Source organism: Diaphorina citri, unplaced genomic scaffold, assembly GCF_000475195.1.
Source record: "Diaphorina citri unplaced genomic scaffold, Diaci psyllid genome assembly version 1.1 scaffold98, whole genome shotgun sequence".
NCBI classification, from domain to species: Eukaryota; Metazoa; Arthropoda; class Insecta; order Hemiptera; family Psyllidae; genus Diaphorina; species Diaphorina citri.
The window spans coordinates 30,845-48,840 of NW_007377535.1; the positions used below are offsets into that span (position 1 = coordinate 30,845).

The window sequence follows — 17,996 nt, forward strand, 5'->3', positions numbered from 1 at the left end:
TTTTAAGTTCAGGCGTTTTATGGACATTGGGACAGCAGCTTTCCGCTGGCAAAAAAGATCGCAAAGCCAGCCTATTTAGCTTAGTTGGTAGTGCTTCGATTCCCGCCCGGAGCGGATTTTATCCTGAACGGATAATGTTCGTTCTCGGATCGGCTAATTTTCTCCTATTCAGTTTTCCTTCTCTCTTCGATTTCGGGACGACAAAACCTTAGAAGTTATAGTTTCCTCTACCAAACCTCTTAAAAAAAAAAAAAAAAGATTGAAAACTTCAAACGTGATTATATCTGATCATGTAGGTACAACAATTTCCCACGGATCACCAAAGTTAAGCAATGTTCACAGTTGGTAGGTATCTGAACAGGTGACCATCTGAGACGTCCCGTGCTTTTTCGGAGTGCACTCATTGGTATGTAACATAATATATATCTTATGCGGCTCTCTAATTCTTTTTTTTTCTGAATATCAGAATTTTTGTTGGGCAAAATTTTCAAAGATTCGCCTGCGGCGTGGCTCGCCCCGAATCGGTATTAGGTATAAAGTATGTGCAGTATGTATTGTACTGATCAGCATGCAATCCAAGTAGTTGCTGGAGGTACCTAAGATGTTATTTTGCAACATGGATTTTGACAGCAAATTTAACACACAAAAAGTGGCAGAGTAGGTATGTAACACTTTCCAATGTAAAAGGATTTAAAACACCTTAAATAATATTGTACTACTATTCTTTCAAAACTTTAATTAAAAACACTTTTTTACCTTTATTTTGTACATGTAAACATCTTTGGGTAGATAACCTTAAAATAAGGATCTTTGAATTTGTTGATTTCCATAAAGTTCAATTAAGTAGGTATAAAGTATGTGCAGTATGTATTGTACTGATCAGCATGCAATCCAAGTAACTAGTTGTTGGAGGTAGGTAGGTACCTAGATGTTTTTTTGCAACATGGATTTTGACAGCAAATTTAACACACAAAAAGTGGCAGAGTAGGTATGTAACACTTTCCAATTTAAAAGGATTTAAAAACACCTTAAATAATTGTACTACTAACTTTAATTAAAAACACTTTTTTACCTTTATTTTGTACATGTAAACATCTTTGGGTAGATAACCTTAAAATAAGGATCTTTGAAATGGAGGAAAATTTCAAATAAGAAAATGAATGATGCAAAACTTACTTGTTGTTATTCAGTAGAAAAGAATCCATTTTGGGTCATCCAGTTATCCAAAGGTGGCACTGGAAAGAAAAAACACCACTTCTAGACACCAGGAAAATTCCTGACTGGTTTTTTTTTATCAAAAAATTTACTCTGAGTTTAAAGGATTCATAATTTGGACAAGGAAATTAAACACAGACGAAACGATTGTAGATATTTCTCGACTTTTTTTCAAGGAATTTGTTAAATAATTTACTCACGAACACGAAGGTATCTCTGTACATAGGACCAGAGATGACATACAAGGACTATTTCGTAATCTTCTTCACTGATTTGAGTCTTCGAGGTACGAGAAAGAACACCAGGAAAATTCCTGACTGGTTTTTTTTATCAAAAAATTTACTCTGAGTTTAAAGGATTCATAATTTGGACAAGGAAAATTAAACACAGACGAAACGTTTGTAGATATTTCTCGACTTTTTTTCAAGGAATTTGTTAAATAATTTACTCACGAACACGAAGATATCTCTGTACATAGGACCAGAGATGACATACAAGGACTATTTCGTAATCTTCTTCACTGATTTGAGTCTTCGAGGTACGAGAAAGTATATCTGATTTGAACAACTTGGAACTCTTGGAAGTGGGATCCTAATCAGGTCAATATCAGTTTTGAAATTTTGCTGAGAGGAAAGTTGAGATACCTATTGAACAAGACAAAAAGCTAGGTACTAGGATACAACGGTTGAACACAAAATTTTAAGAATTGAAAAGCACCACAAAGTTCAAAAAGCTTTCACTATTCACTTTTTCAAAAGCAAGAGCAAAAGACATCTCCACTGATAAGAAAAACGTAAACAAACGGAAATCGTATTCACATCTAGCGCCTTCAAACTTGAAAAATACTTTATGCACTACATTTTTAAGTTTAGGCGTTTTATGGACATTGGGACAGCAGCTTTCCGCTGGCAAAAAAGATCGCAAAGCCGCCAGCCTAGTTAGCTTAGTTGGTAGTGCGTTTGCCTTGTAAGCGCTAGGCCGCGGGTTCGATTCCCGCCCGGGGCGGATTTTATCCAAGTAAGTATACATTGATTAATTACCTTAAAATAATAATTATTAATAACCTAGGACCTAGACAAAGACAGACTCGCGTTCCAGGAACCAAGTTACAGAAGTTAGGATTGGGACGTTAGTACAAGAAGAACTTGAACGTTCCCTACATAACCATAATATAACCAACAAGAAATTAATACTTACTCGCGATGTCAAAATCAAAATACATACATAACTTAGACATCTCGCGATGTCATCAAAATACATACATAACTTGGACATCTCGCGATGTCAAAATCAAAATACATACATAACTTGGACATCTCGCGATGTCATCAAAATACATACATAACTAGGACATCTCGCGATGTCATCAAAATACATACATAACTTGAACATCTCGCGATGTCATCAAAATACATACATAACTTGGACATCTCGCGATGTCATCAAAATACATACATAACTTGGACATCTCGCGATGTCATCAAAATAACACCTACTATTCCTATTAGAATTGCCTACTGTGACAACAAAACATTCTGAAATGCGAAGAGTTCCTTTCAGGAACGCAGTCCTAGCCTAAAATAACAAGAGATTCCTCAATATGAGAAGTTACTCGTACTTTTGTTTAATACTGGAGTGGTTAACCGGCCAATTCGGGACGTTTGGCAAGCCTACTTATAATGGCTCTGCCGGATAATGGGCCAATTGGAAAGCTAATAGAAGTCTTTAATCTGATTCAATGTTGTAGCAGACAAAATAATATTATTGATCTTGATTAATATAATATTGATTAATATAATTATTATTATTATTATTCATCCAAGTGCCCACATTAAACTTTATCATATACGAGGTTCAATATTTTATCTCGTAGGTACAACTACACATACTCGAGTGGTTACTTAAAACTAACATACAATCACAGGATAGGTAAACTAGAAGTCAACCGTTTGACAAACAGAAGATTTAATAAATAAGGAATGAGGTTCATCAAATCATTACAACCCTGGATTTAATATAATCCCAGGGTTTCCAGATTCTCAGGGCTTTTCTGAAGTACAAAAATGGGAATAAAAGAGAAAAATGTCCTAACTATGTAAATGCAGTTTCTTTGTGTTATTATATCACAACTTTGGTGCTCTTTTCCAAATTTTCAGGGCTTTCCTGCGAGAAGTACAAAAATGGGAATAAAAGAGAAAAATGTCCTAACTATGTAAATGCAGTTTCTTTGTGTTATTATATCACAACTTTGGTGCTCACTGCAGCATTGTAGGATTTTTCCCAATATGCCAATAATCCTAACATCCAATATTTACCTACCATGCTGGCACCGGTCGCTATGCGCATTTATATGTCATAGCTACTCATTTTCCTCACGCGAATGTATTATTCTAATGGATTTCTTTAGGGTATTTTCTAAATAATCTTGAACTTATTAGCTGCTGTTGCTATGAGATAATTAAGTACTAGAAACAACATGGAATTTACATAGCTCCAGCTCCGGGCGCAACTACTTAATTGTCACAGACAAAATTTGTGTAAACTGTTGTCTTCTCTAATGCATCACTGATCAGAATATCATTTAGATATTATTATCAACAATCAACCATAAAATTTTACTTTCCTCTCAAGAAATTATGCTAAAATCAGATCATGTTCCACAGCTGCTATTTTTATTAATGCTTTTAGTTGTCCAATCAGACCATGAACACCAAAACTAAAGAGCTTCCTATTGCAAAGCACAGGAACATGATTACAAGCACCAACAATTTATCAAACCTTCAGCATAAGTAACATGATTGAAAGATTAACTATCTTTGAACAGTGGTTATCCTTCGCAATACTTGGCATCTCAATAATGTCTTAATTTCCATAAAGTTCAATTAAGTATTAGGTATAAAGTATGTGCAGTATGTATTGTACTGATCAGCATGCAATCCAAGTAACTAGTTGTTGGAGGTAGGTAGGTACCTAGATGTTTTTTTGCAACATGGATTTTGACAGCAAATTTAACACACAAAAAGTGGCAGAGTAGGTATGTAACACTTTCCAATGTAAAAGGATTTAAAACACCTTAAATAATATTGTACTACTATTCTTTCAAAACTTTAATTAAAAACACTTTTTTACCTTTATTTTGTACATGTAAACATCTTTGGGTAGATAACCTTAAAATAAGGATCTTTGAAATGGAGGAAAATTTCAAATAAGAAAATGAATGATGCAAAACTTACTTGTTGTTATTCAGTAGAAAAGAATCCATTTTGGGTCATCCAGTTATCCAAAGGTGGCACTGGAAAGAAAAAACACCACTTCTAAACACCAGGAAAATTCCTGACTGGTTTTTTTTATCAAAAAATTTACTCTGAGTTTAAAGGATTCATAATTTGGACAAGGAAAATTAAACACAGACGAAACGTTTGTAGATATTTCTCGACTCATGGATTTTGACAGCAAATTCAACACACAAAAAGTGGCAGAGTAGGTATGTTACACTTTCCAATTTAAAAGGATTTAAAAACACCTTAAATAATTGTACAACTATTCTTTTAAACTTTAATTAAAAACACTTTTTTACCTTTATTTTGAACATGTAAACATCTTTGGGTAGATAACCTTAAAATAAGGATCTTTGAAATGGAGGAAAATTTCAAATAAGAAAATGAATGATGCAAAAGGCCACCTCTGCTATAAACTATATGGAGTTAACTAGAAGTAATAAATGACAATAAGTTACATGGATAATTATTAATTTAATTTATTTTCGTCAGTTTTTACAACATAGAAGTTTCCCGTTTAATATTTCGGCAGTCAGTAGGTAACACCCGTGTACCTACATATAGGTAGGTATAGATATACGGGGTACCTTGTTTTCTTGAATGGCGATGACGTCTACATAATATATTCTATAACATCATGAATGAAATTAAACAGCAAAATTTGAGAAGACGTCGATTGTCGATAAAAATTCGTCAATATAGTTAAAGTACACTTATCTACCTACAGCGCAGCGCACAAATATTCTACACAGAAAACTATTTGTCTACAACCTGAATAAAATTGAAACCAAATTACCAAACACATAGAGGTGAGACCAGTTGCCACACCCCTGGAAAGACAGATTAAGATTAAGAATCTAGCAATCTAGGAACTTAAAGACCAAAGTTGTGCTGGATGGACCTAATATAAGTACTCATTGTTTGTTAGGTAATTAAACTGGGGTACTTCTTCATAGAGACTTGGAAAACATCTAAAATTTGACCAATATGAAGCTGTAGAAATTAAACTCTTCCCATCCCCAGGCTCAAGGTAAACCTTGAGATCCTTTAGCATTGACAAATCCACTTACACCAATACTTGCTACCACTCTAGCAGGGGAAAAAATCGGACCAAAAAAGCGCCTTTCAGCGCAGATGGAAGTTTATTTGTAGAAAATAAAAGCGCTAGTGATCAGTGTTCACATTAGGAAGTTCAAGTTCACATATTGCCCGTTAGAGTGCGCGTTCACTTAATAGTAGGTTTCATGAAGGATATGATTGTGTTTGCCAGGATGGTGAGGATTTCTTGCCATGTCTTCAGAACCTGTCTTGACCACTACACCACCGAGGTAGGTCTTGACCACTACACCACCGAGGTAGGTAGTCCAGAAAAAGGTCTTCATTTAGGTAATTGGTAATTGTTGGCAATAGGGTAAAGCTAATTTCAGTCTTCAATAAATCTTTGTGCAAATAGGCATTAGAGACTTAGGTAGGTATAATTTAGTCATTCATTAAAATGCGCACATACCTAAGCAATTAGGTACCTAATAGGTAGGTAAATATTTAATTACACCAAGTAACACACCACGCGACGTAAATTACATACCACATAGGTAGTTATCAAGATATTAATGTACACATTATGACATTATGCTGCTATGCATTACCTTACTATTCGTATGATTTACCTACCTGTAATGAGTTCTCTGAGAGTGTCCACTTTTAAAAAGCTTTCAACGATCAATTAAAAAAATAGGTACTCCTTCTTAGGTACTAAAAAAACATTTAGACATACCCAGACAAACACACAAACAGCGTAACGCAGAGCTTAAAAAAATCCCCTGCGGCGCAACATCCCGTTCTCAACTCACCTCAAACTGCTCGGGTCGAATATTTCGTCTCTGATGGGAAGTCCCTAGTTTCTCCAACTCTGGCAGTACGGCACTCGGATTTTTCAAATTGACAACAGAATTGGCGATGGCCAGAACGACAGCATTGACGTGGTGGGTGAAGGACTTGTTAGCGTCTAGCTTATTTTCAAGAGGTTTGATAAAGGGAGCTGAAAATGCAAGTCTTATCGTAGGTACCGAAAACGAAAAGAGAAGGAAGACAGGATAGGCGAAAGCTAGTCGTTCCGAGAACGAACTCTTATCTGCTTAGGGTAAAATCCGATGGGAATAGAAACCACGAACCATTAAAGGACTTTTGTGGTAAGTAAGATTATAGGCACATATTAGGTACCTAGCTAAGTATACCTATTATATCAGGAACTTGTGTCATTTTATCTGATGACGGATTACGTGTCATACGTCTGTCATCTAACATCTAACAAACATGACCTAATAACATGACCCCGATCATGACCTCATCACACATCAGCAGACCTTTGATATGAACTGAAACGATTGACCCAAATATAAACTTGTGTTAAATACACACACGTGTCAAAACAGCTCCACATAGGTAGTTATCAAGATATTAATGTACACATTATGACATTATGCTGCTATGCATTACCTTACTATTCGTATGATTTACCTACCTGTAATGAGTTCTCTGAGTACCTAATAGGTAGGTAAATATTTAATTACACCAAGTAACACACCACGCGACGTAAATTACATATACCACAGAGGTAGTTATTAAGATATTAATGTACACATTATGACATTATGCTGCTATGCATTACCTTACTATTCGTATGATTTACCTACCTGTAATGAGTTCTCTGAGTAAAAATAACAAGAGTACTTTTGAAGTAAATTTGGCACATTGCATACATAATAGAGTTACCAGGCGTTCACACAATTTGTATGTTTGTAAAATCAATGCACCTACCTTTCTAGCCATAAAATATTACGGTCAAACGAAATAAAATGATTAGCAATATCAACTATGACAACTTGTTGATTATGCCAAATGGATCACTCACGTTAAGCAACGCCATGTGTGGTTGATATCTGGACGTATGACTGTCTCAGCACGTCACGTGCTTACTAGTTTCAGGGTGCCTATTCGGGGTACCTACTTGCTCTCAGGCACATGAGAACAAAATCTTGGTACTCTGGATGCTCCTTGAAGAGACTGGAGACAGAAAATGAAGAGTTGGACTTTGAATAGATTGCATTAATTGCCAGCCTAGTTACCTTGGTTGGTAGCGCGTCTACCTTGTAAGCGCTAGGCCGCGGGTTCGATTGCCGCCCGGGCCGGATTTTATCCTGATGGGATAATGTTCGTTCTCAAAACGACTGGCTTTCTCCTATCCTGTCTTCCTTCTCTCTTCTATTTCGGAGCGATAAGACCTTAGAAGTTATAGTTCCCTCTATCAAACCTCTTTAATAATAAATAATTAGAGGCTTTAATAGGGCCTTACGTGGTCTGTAGCTTGAATGTGAAAAATAAGGGTTCCAAATTAGTGCCGGCGCGCAAAACGTCAAAACTTGGAAGATTTCCCAGTAACTTTAGTACCAGTCGCCACTACCTATAGATATTTACTTGATAACTCCTGTGATCGATACCTATAGGTACTCTTAGTGCTGTATTGCTGGAGAAATTAATTAACATGAATGCCATTGTTCATAACGCCTCCTGGTGGTTTTATACTTTCATTAAATGAAATTAAAAGTAACAATTAAAAAACACCCATCAACTCTGACAACTGATGAGCTATCATCAACTGTGCTGGCTTTGGTATTGATTTCAATACGGAATACCTATGTACCTTCCTGGTTGACGATGATTTCATGAAGCTATTGTAAAGGTGTGTCCAAACATAGTCGACCGGCCGTCGATCGACAGGGTGTATCTATGTTGTCGAGGCAGTGTGGATGGTTCAGTCGACATCGATCGACGGCCATTCGACTATGTGTGGACACACCTTAGGAAAAAAAATCAACTCCGTTTTTATCCTATCGAAAAAAAAGGAAAGTAAAACTGTGAAAAACCACCAAATGTAAACTCCATCATCTGTTATATCTGATACCTGACAAGTTTCCAATAGAAAGTAAAAAAAAAAAATCCGCGGGAATCGAACCAGGGGACCTCGTGACTCGTGACTAACCTAATTCCAAGTTTTCTTCCACTTAACCTCGTTAAAACACAAGGGAAAATGATCAGCTGGAGTACAGAGATAAGGAAGCCTTTGAGAAAAGAGAGAGGGAGGGAAGGAAAAAGAAGGAAAAGAGAGGAAGGAGAAACAGAAAAAGGTAATTCAAGGATCATCAACTGTGCTGGCTTTGGTATTGATTTCAATACGAAATACCTATGTACCTTCCTGGTTGACGATGATTTCATGAAGCTATTGTAAAGGTGAGTCCAAACGTCGACCGGCCGTCGATCGACGAGGTGAATCTATGTTGTCGAGGCAGTGTGGATGGTTCAGTCGACATCGATTGACGGCCGTTCGACTATGTGTGGACACACCTTAGGAAAAAAATCAACTCCGTTTTTATCCTATCTAAAAAAAAGGAAAGTAAAAATGTGAGAAACCACCAAAAGTAAACTCCATCATCTATTATATCTGATACCTGACAAGTTTCCAAATGAAAGTAGAAAAAACTCCGCGGGAATCGAACCAGGGGACCTCGTGACTAACCTAATTCCTAGTTTTCTTCCACTTAACCTCGTTAAAACACAAGGGAAAATGATCACCTGGAGTACAGAGATAAGGAAGTATTCTTTTTCTCCTACTCCTCCTTGTCTTACTTCTTTCTAAAGGGTAGGGGAAAAATAGAAAATGCAAGTTTACCAGATTGTGTTCACATTAAAAAAAGAAGAAAAAATGTGGAGGTACCTCCTCCTTGTCTTACGTCTTTCTAAAGGGTAGGGGAAAAATAGAAAATGCAAGTTTACCAGATTGTGTTCACATTAAAAAAAGAAGAAAAAATGTGGAGGTACCTACGGAAAATAAAAAGGTTCACATAAAAAAAGGAAGAAAATAGAAAGCATGGAGTAAGAAAGTGGGGGGATAAAAGATGTGTGGGAAAATAGAATAGAAAACACACACACAGCGATAAGGAAGCCTTTGAGAAAAGAGAGAGGGAGGGAAGGAAAAAGAAGGAAAAGAGAGGAAGGAGAAACAGAAAAAGGTAATTCAAGGAGATAAGGAAGCCTTTGAGAAAAGAGAGAGGGAGGGAAGGAAAAAAAAGGAAAAGAGAGGAAGGAGAAACAGAAAAAGGTAATTCAAGGATATAGTGGTTGTCCACTAAAATAAGGAAAGAATTGAAGGAAATAAAGAAATGAAAAAGAGAGAAAAAAAAATATTTGAAGAGAGGGAATTTTTTTTCTAACATAGCGGTTCCTAACCTGTTGATTGTGTCCCTAACAGTCTCTATGGATGAGAAATTATTATTTCTCCGATGAAGAAGGAAAAAAACGGAACTATGACGAAGTCTTAAAAGTCGGACCTATTTTTTCCGGCATTTAGGTATTGAGAAGTTTAGTGGCTAATATTTTGTTGATAAAAATAACTTCACAAAATTTATTTGTTTAAACTCTAAGAGACAGGGCCTTGTGTGGAAAACTAACTACATACACATAATTGCCAAATCCGCGAACATAATCGCAAAATCCGCGAACAAAATCGCCAAATCCGCGACCATAATCGCCAAATCCGCGAACAATTCCTACTCCTCCAATTTCTTCTTCTCCTCCTCCTCCTCCTCCTCCTCCTTCTTTTCCTCCTCCTCCTTCTCATTCCCCTCCTTCACCTTTCTTCTTTTATTCGTCTCCTCCTCGTTCTTCTCGTCCTACTCCTACTTCTTCTTCTTCTCCTCCTCCTCCTCCTTCTTCTTCTCCTCCTCCTCCTTCTTCTCCTCCTCCTTCTTCTTCTTCTTCTCCTCCTCCTGCTGCTCCTTGTTCTTCTTATTGTCCTCCTTCTCCTTCTCATCATCATCCTCCTCTATCTTATTCTTTTTCTCCTATCCCTCCTCCTCCTCCTTCTTCTTCTTCTCATCGTCCTCAATTGTATTCTTTTTCTCCTACCCCTCCTTGTCTTACTTCTTTCTAAAGGGTAGGGGAAAAATAGAAAAATGCAAGTTTACCAGATTGTGTTCACATTAAAAAAGAAGAAAAAATGTGGAGGTACCTACGGAAAATAAAAAGGTTCACATAAAAAAAAGGAAGAAAATAGAAAGCATGGAGTAAGAAAGTGGGGGGATAAAAGATGTGTGGGAAAATAGAATAGAAAACACACACACACACACACACACACACACACACACACACACACACACACACACACACACACACACACACACACACACAGTTTACTATGAAAACGTGCAAAACAGAAGCGTAGGTGTATAGTAAACTACCGTACCTCCCTGTGTGGTTCTAGTTGTGTAGGTAGTAATAAAACATACCTCCCTGTGTTAGGTGTAGTAAAGAGACGTGGATGAGTAAAAAAGCAGATGGATAAGTATAGATAAGTAACTAGTGAAATAAGCAGGTGGATAAGTATAGATAAGTAACTAGTGAAATAAGCAGGTGGATAAGTATAGATAAGTAACTAGTGAAATGAGCAGATGGATAAGTATAGATAAGTAACTAGTGAAAAAAGCAGGTGGATAAGTAACTAGTGAAATAAGCAGGTGAATAAGTAACTAGTGAAAGTGAAAGCGTGGAAAGATGAGATGGGATTTGTATTTGTACAAGTTATCTATGTGTAGGCAGAGGATGAGTTAGGAGAATAAAAATTTGTAGTAGGTACCTATTCCAAAGAAACTGATAGGAATAAAATCGTTTTGTTGGAAGGAGCCCAGGTGTTTCTGGGCGTCCCAGGAGTTTTTAACAAGCAGGGTCCGTCCCTCCGGGAATTTTTCAGCCCGTAGTGATTAGAGAAAATCAGTACCTATGTACCTACCTACCTAATCCTTATCCTTGTTTATATCCAATTTATTTTTATTTTTTACTTATCATCTATCTCCGGAAAAATTACGACATTTTTTCATCTTTTCTTTGCGGTGAAATATTGACAATTTTATTCTGAACGAAAGCAGAATCCAAGATTCCTTTGCCAGCCTAGTTAGCTTGGAGGGTAGCGCGTATGCCTTGTAAGCGCTAGGTCCGGACTCCGGGTTCGATTCCCGCCCGGGGAGGATTTTATTCCCAAAAGATAAGGTTCGTTCTCGGAACGGCTAGCCTTCTCCTAACTTCCTTTTCTCTTCGCAATGAAATATTGACAATTTTATTCTGAACGAAAGCACAATCCAAGACTCCTTTGCCGGCCTAGTTAGCTTGGAGGGTAGCGCGTATGCCTTGTAAGCGCTAGGTCCGGACTCCGGGTTCGATTCCCGCCCGGGGAGAGATGAGATGGGATTTGTATTTGTACAAGTCACCTATGTGTAGGCAGAGGATTAGTTAGGAGAATAAAAATTTGTAGTACCTATTCCAAAGAAACTGATAGGAATAAAATCGTTTTGTTGGAAGGAGCCCAGGAGTTTTTAAAAACCCCAATCCCTTCCAACTCCGTGAGATAGGTGTCTTGTAGTTATAGTTTGGTTGATAGAGCGTCTGCCTTGTAAGCGCTAGGCAGCGGGTTCGATTTCCGCGCGGGGCGGATTTTATCCTGAACGGATAATGTTCGTTCTCGGAACGGCTGGCTTTTTCCTACCCTGTCGTTCTTCTCTCTTCGCTCAAGACCTTAGCAGTTAGAGTTCCCTCGATCAAACCTCTTAAAAAAAGACATTTCGTTACCACCCCTGGTTTTCATTTCCTTACAAGTGGCCTTCAGATGGCCTAGTTTTCTTCAGCGCCATAAAAATATGTTTTGTAAGGCAACTCTTCAATAAACGACGGGTATACACCCGCCTAGGAGTAGGTGCAAAGGTACATACATGAAGAACCGCTATATCGTTCGTTACTTCCTAAGGTGTGTCCACACATAGTCGACCGGCCGTCGATCGATGTCGACTGAACCGTCCACACTGCCTCGACAACATAGATTTTCCTCGTAAATTTGATCCCAAAAAGATAAGGTTCGTTCTCGGAACGGCTAGCCTTCTCCTAACTTCCTTCTCTCTTCGCTTTCGGAACCATAAGACCTTAGCTGTTACAATTCCCTCTATCAAACCTCTTTTGTTCGTTCCGTCCACACTGCCTCGATAACATAGTTTCACCTCGTCGATCGACGGCCATAGACTATGTGTGGACTTCTCTTCGCTTTCGGAACCATAAGATCTTAGCTGTTACAATTCCCTCTATCAAATCTCTTTTGTTCGTTCCGTCCACACTGCTTCGATAACATAGTTTCACCTCGTCGATCGACGGCCATAGACTATGTGTGGACACAGCTTTAAGTATGTACATACGCTCTGCCTATCTCTCGATAATACGCCGTCTTTTGTTCCACCTGAGCTTTTTCATGTGGAAAATTATGATGGTTATGGACACAGCTTGAAGTATGTACATACGCTCTGCCTATCTCTCGATAATACGCCGTCTTTTGTTCCACCTGAGCTTTTTCATGTGGAAAATTATGATGGTTTTTATTATTTTACTAGCCGAAATCCGGAGCGAAGCGACGGCTTTGAAGTATTGCAAAGCGGTACCTACATACATACCTACCTGCATTTTTTTCAAGGGTACCTAAGTATAAATGGTATAATGTATAGGTACCTATCTACATATTATAGTTACTTACATAAGCTTATTTAAAGTATCAGTAAAAACCTTAGCTGTTATACATCAGTGACTATAAACCCCTTGAAAAAAGTAGGGTACATATTATTTGTAACGTTGTAAATTTCATCTTACGAATGTAAGTAGCTATACATATACCTACATATTCTCATTCCATTCGCACAGAACATTACAAAATATATTGTACAAAATTATTTCCCATGTTGTACAAAATCTCACAGTATGTACATATGTTCACCCGCTATACATTTCCTTCATCCTTTGTCGCCTTGTTTCTTTTGTTGTGGCATTTGTACAACAAAGAAACGTACGAATACACGGGAAAGCGAACAGGATGAACGAGGAGGAGGAGGAGAAGAAGAAGGAGAGGAGGAAGAAGAAGAAGGAGAGGAGGAAGAAGAAGGAGGAGAAGAAGAAGAAGGAGGAGAGGAAGAAGAAGAAGATAAAGAAGAAGAAGAGAAGTAGGTGGGTAGGGGAGGTGAAAAGGGGTAATAGAGAAAAGGAAGAGAAAGGAAAAAAATGAGGGAACATAGAGGAGTAAGAGAGAGAGAGAGAGAGAGAGAGGGGAGGAAGAAGAGAGAAAGAGAAGAAGGTCGATGAAAATGGAAGAGAAGGAGTAGACAAAGAAGAAAAAGAATATGAGAAGTATGGGGGGGAGGGGGGAGCAGAAAAAAGGCAAAGAAGGAGGCGAAGTAAAGAAAAAGAAAAAGAAAAAAAAAATCTGGTGTGAACATCACACGACTTTCCTTATCCTATTGAATGAAGCTTATCTAACCGTATAGTTAGTATAGCTGAAAACCGCCAAAAAACGGTCAAAATACCGCCAACAGCAGCACCTATCTCAACCAAACCTTTTCGTGTCGCATCCCTGTCACACTAACCAGGTTGACAATAAAGGTCGGGAACTCGGGACACACATCAACGCACCAAGCAAATATCGCTTCTCCCCGAGCAGAGTTCTTGACACGGAAGACTGTCGGTGATGGTGTGGTGCTAGGAGAACACACTTGCCCATCACCGCTCCAACCTTCGGCCGTGTAGAAAAGGGAATTTCCGCACTTCTTCAATAAGTTTTTTGCCCTCCATATCCGCACCGAGTCCGCACCGTCACCGTCAAAAATGTAAACTATATTACCTATAGTCTGTGACGATGCGAACTCGGTACGGATATGGCTCGGTTTCCAAGCGCCAAAAGATCATGCGAGCGCGGTGCGGTATTGTGTGTTCCGACACGTTCAAATCCCTTGTCTTTCTAGCCTTAGCACGTCCAACACTCGGCCGTATGTTGGCGCGGGCTCAGTGCGGTTATGTGTATGCGTGTGTGTGTTTTTTTCAAGAGGTTTGATAGAGGAAACTGTATGTGCCAAGATCTCATCGTCCCTAAATCGAAGAGAGAAGGAAGACAGGATAGGAGAAAGCCAGCCCCTTTCCAAGAACGAACATTATCCGTTCAGGATAAAATCCGCCCCCCGGCCTGGAATCAAACCCGCGGCCTAGCGCCCTAAAAATCTAGAAAGCACTTACGTTTTGAAGACTTTGGTGCCGAAATCGTTGATGTCTGGTTTGATAATGTCCAGGGAGAGCACAACTGCTTGGAGCCGATCATCTGATATGCAGCTACATACCAAATTTCAAGACTCTAGCTCTTACCATTCTCGAGATAATTTGTTTACAGACAGACAGACGGACAGACAGACACACGTAACACGGACCAATGGCTGAAGCTTTGTATTTCGACTCTAGGGACCTCAAAACGTGTTTTGGCACTAAAAACTGACCATCGAAAATTTGACCCGATTACATTCCTTTCCTTTCTATAGGATAAGGAAAGTAAAAAGGAGAAGATGAAGAAAGAAAGAAGGCAAGAAAAATGAAAGAATATTTGAATAGAAAAGGAAAAAAAAATCTCACCACAGCGCGGCATAAGTTATTATTTTCCCTCTCCTTCCATTTTGCTACGAGGGAGAGAAAGAGATAAAAAAAAGCATCTGATATGTTGCTGACAAGTTGCTCGTATGTAGTCTGAAATTTGAGGAGTTAAAATGAGATGTGGGAAATGCAAACATAATTAGGGGTTATCGAGGGAAAACTATTAACTAAGTACATATTATTTTTAACACCTGTAGAGCTTTTTAATTAATACCTCGGTACATGCTATCATAATACTGTGGGTAATAAATCAATACTGTAGATAATAATTTATTATAATAAAGCACATGGTTTCAACAGCACAACAATGTAATGCACATGTGAGAATATATGTATACCTACGACTGTTGCAACAAACAATAAAACTAGACTGTTATTAAGTTATTAGAATATTTATTAGAAGTTATTATGTATATGTATTTTTTGAACACCACTGGGTCATCGAGTGCTACGTATAGTGTCCTTTCATTATCTGGAAGCAGAGGGAGCGGGGCCCAGAGAAAATCCCCATTAAAGGAATGGTCCCGGGGGATAATGTAACCAAACCAGTCGCGCTAAATCCTTTAAACATCAAAATTGTCATGAATTATAAATATTTACCTACATATTAATTGATGGTATGTATATGTAAGTATCTGTAGGTAATGTGCCTACCTACATTGCTAAATCAACATTTGAGTAAGCTTTTATTTAGATAGGCATAAAATAAAAAGCCTATTTAGGACAAGTAGTCCCACTTTAGGGACTAGAAGACAAGGTACCTACTCACCATCGTGTAATTTTTAAATTACGAAAAATCCTTAAAAACCCGACTGACGAAACCAGAATTACAAAACCATCAAAATACACACACTAAGCTAATTCTCAAGTGTCTACATTCAATTAAAAAAGAAAGCCATAAAACTGATAAAAAGAATGTAGAAAGCTAATTAAGGTGTTTTTAGGTCTTATAAAAATATAACGGGGATTTGGCTAAAAAACGACAGATTTACAAGCTCTTTTTGGTGTCTGGAAAAAAGCGAACTTTCGTGCAAAAAATCACTCGAAAAGTTAATTCTCTCTCGGTGCGAAACACATGTGCTGATGAAGTGAATGTTTAGTTTACACTGAGATGTGTGATGTGCTAAGGCCACTGAGTTTGATAATAAAAAAATCTGGATTGAACATCACACGACTTTCGTTATCCCATTGAATGATGCTAATTTGGGTGTTCTTCCACAGTAACCTTTACAAAATCTCTAACCGTTTGGTCAGTACAGCTGAAAACCGCCAAAAAAGTGGTCGAAAAGCGGTCAAAATGAGGTCAAAATACCACCAACCGCAGTACCTGCATATCTTAATCAAAATCTTCGAGTTGCATCCTTGTCATATTTTTGTGGACCACATAAAAAATTTCAAATTTCTAGCTCATACCGTTCCCGAGATATTAAGGAGCGCGGTAGCGCTCCGCCCCGCCAAGTCAAGATTGAATTATACCGTAAACCGCCAACGTGTTTTAGCACTAAAGAAAAGACTGACCATTGAAAATTTTGGCCGATTACATTACTGTCCTTCCTATAAGACAGTGCTTCTCAAACTGTGTGCCGCGAGACTTGGGATTTTGCCGCTGGATTAAAAAAAATACCCCTTTAGTGATCATGTTTATCCAGGTCATCGTTGGTATACCCGCTCAAACGCGCCTTATATTTATAAAATACATAAATATTCAACATTAAATACACACATATTTATATAAAATACATAAACATTTACATGAAATACATACATATTTACATAAAAATCCGTAACTGTCAGGACAACTGTTACGAAACGTTGAAATGTTGACAGAAAAACTGCGGCGCGGACCATAAACTAGGAAATGTGGTAAAACTTGCAACATTGCAATGTTTTAGAAGAGTTGGAAATAAGTTGCAACGTTTCAGAAACTTTGAAACCATTTCGTGGCAGACTGTTTCAATTTGTATTGCAACTTTCTTCACGAGTTTCAGCGATTAACTTTTGTTCTTCTTGTGATTCTTATTATTTTGTTACTTTCTAAGACCCTTACGTATAGTATAGGGAACCTATACAAGGTAATGAGAAAGTATTGCAATCGGTCCAAATTTTTACTTTCTATTATTATTCTTGAGATTCTTATTATTTTGCAACTCGACAACAGGAGTGGCTCCCAAGGTCGATTTCCGGCAATGTCGACATTTTTCGGCTCTGTGCTTGGAATAAGAACATGCCCCAACAACATCGATGGTTGGGAAATCGTAGGATAATGGTATTGTTTGTTGGGAAATGGTCAGACCAACAATTACCCAACCTGAAATGTTAGGGTGGTGTACCCAGGTTGAGAATAAAGGTCGGGACACACATCAACGCACCAAGCAAATACCGCTTCTCCCCGAGCAGAGTTCTTGACACGGAAGACTGTCGGTGATGGTGCGGTGCTAGGAGAACACACTTGCCCATCACCGCTCCAGCCTTCGGCCGTGTAGAAAAGGGAATTTCCGCACTTCTTCAATAAGTTTTTTGCCCCTCCATATCCGCACCGAGCCCGCACCGTCACCGTCAAAAATGTAAACTATATTACCTAGTCTGTGACGATGCGGACTCGGTACGGATATGGCTCGGTTTCCAAGCGCCAAAAGATCATGCGAGCGCGGTGCGATAATGTGTGTTCAAATAAACATCGGGTATACACCCGCCTAGGAGTAGGTGCAAAGGTACATACATGAAGAACCGCTATATCGTTTGTTACTTTCTAAGGTGTGTCCACAGATAGTCGACCGGCCGTCGATCGATGTCGACTGAACCATCCACATTGCCTCGATAACATAGATTCACACCTCATCGCGTCGATCGACGACTGTTAGACTATGTTTTGACACACATTTAAAGTCCCTTGTCTAATTACTGAACGTTTGGGAATCAAAAAATCAAAATGGCCAATCGATCACCATTTTGCAC

General features: G+C 38.3%; 1 protein-coding gene across 1 annotated transcript in view; it reads right to left on the reverse strand.

The window, feature by feature from the left end:
* Positions 1-3,367: 3,367 nt before the first annotated feature.
* Positions 3,368-17,996, reverse strand: part of LOC103524415 — a 22,011-nt gene continuing 7,382 nt past the window's right edge. Inside the window, exons 2-7 of the mRNA XM_026833515.1 lie at positions 15,101-15,134; positions 14,637-14,718; positions 7,501-7,556; positions 6,344-6,531; positions 5,290-5,323; positions 3,368-3,378 (exon numbers count right to left, since the gene is read on the reverse strand). Coding sequence (XP_026689316.1) covers positions 3,368-3,378; positions 5,290-5,323; positions 6,344-6,531; positions 7,501-7,556; positions 14,637-14,718; positions 15,101-15,134 — 405 coding nt within the window. The remainder of the gene's footprint in view (positions 3,379-5,289; positions 5,324-6,343; positions 6,532-7,500; positions 7,557-14,636; positions 14,719-15,100; positions 15,135-17,996) is intronic.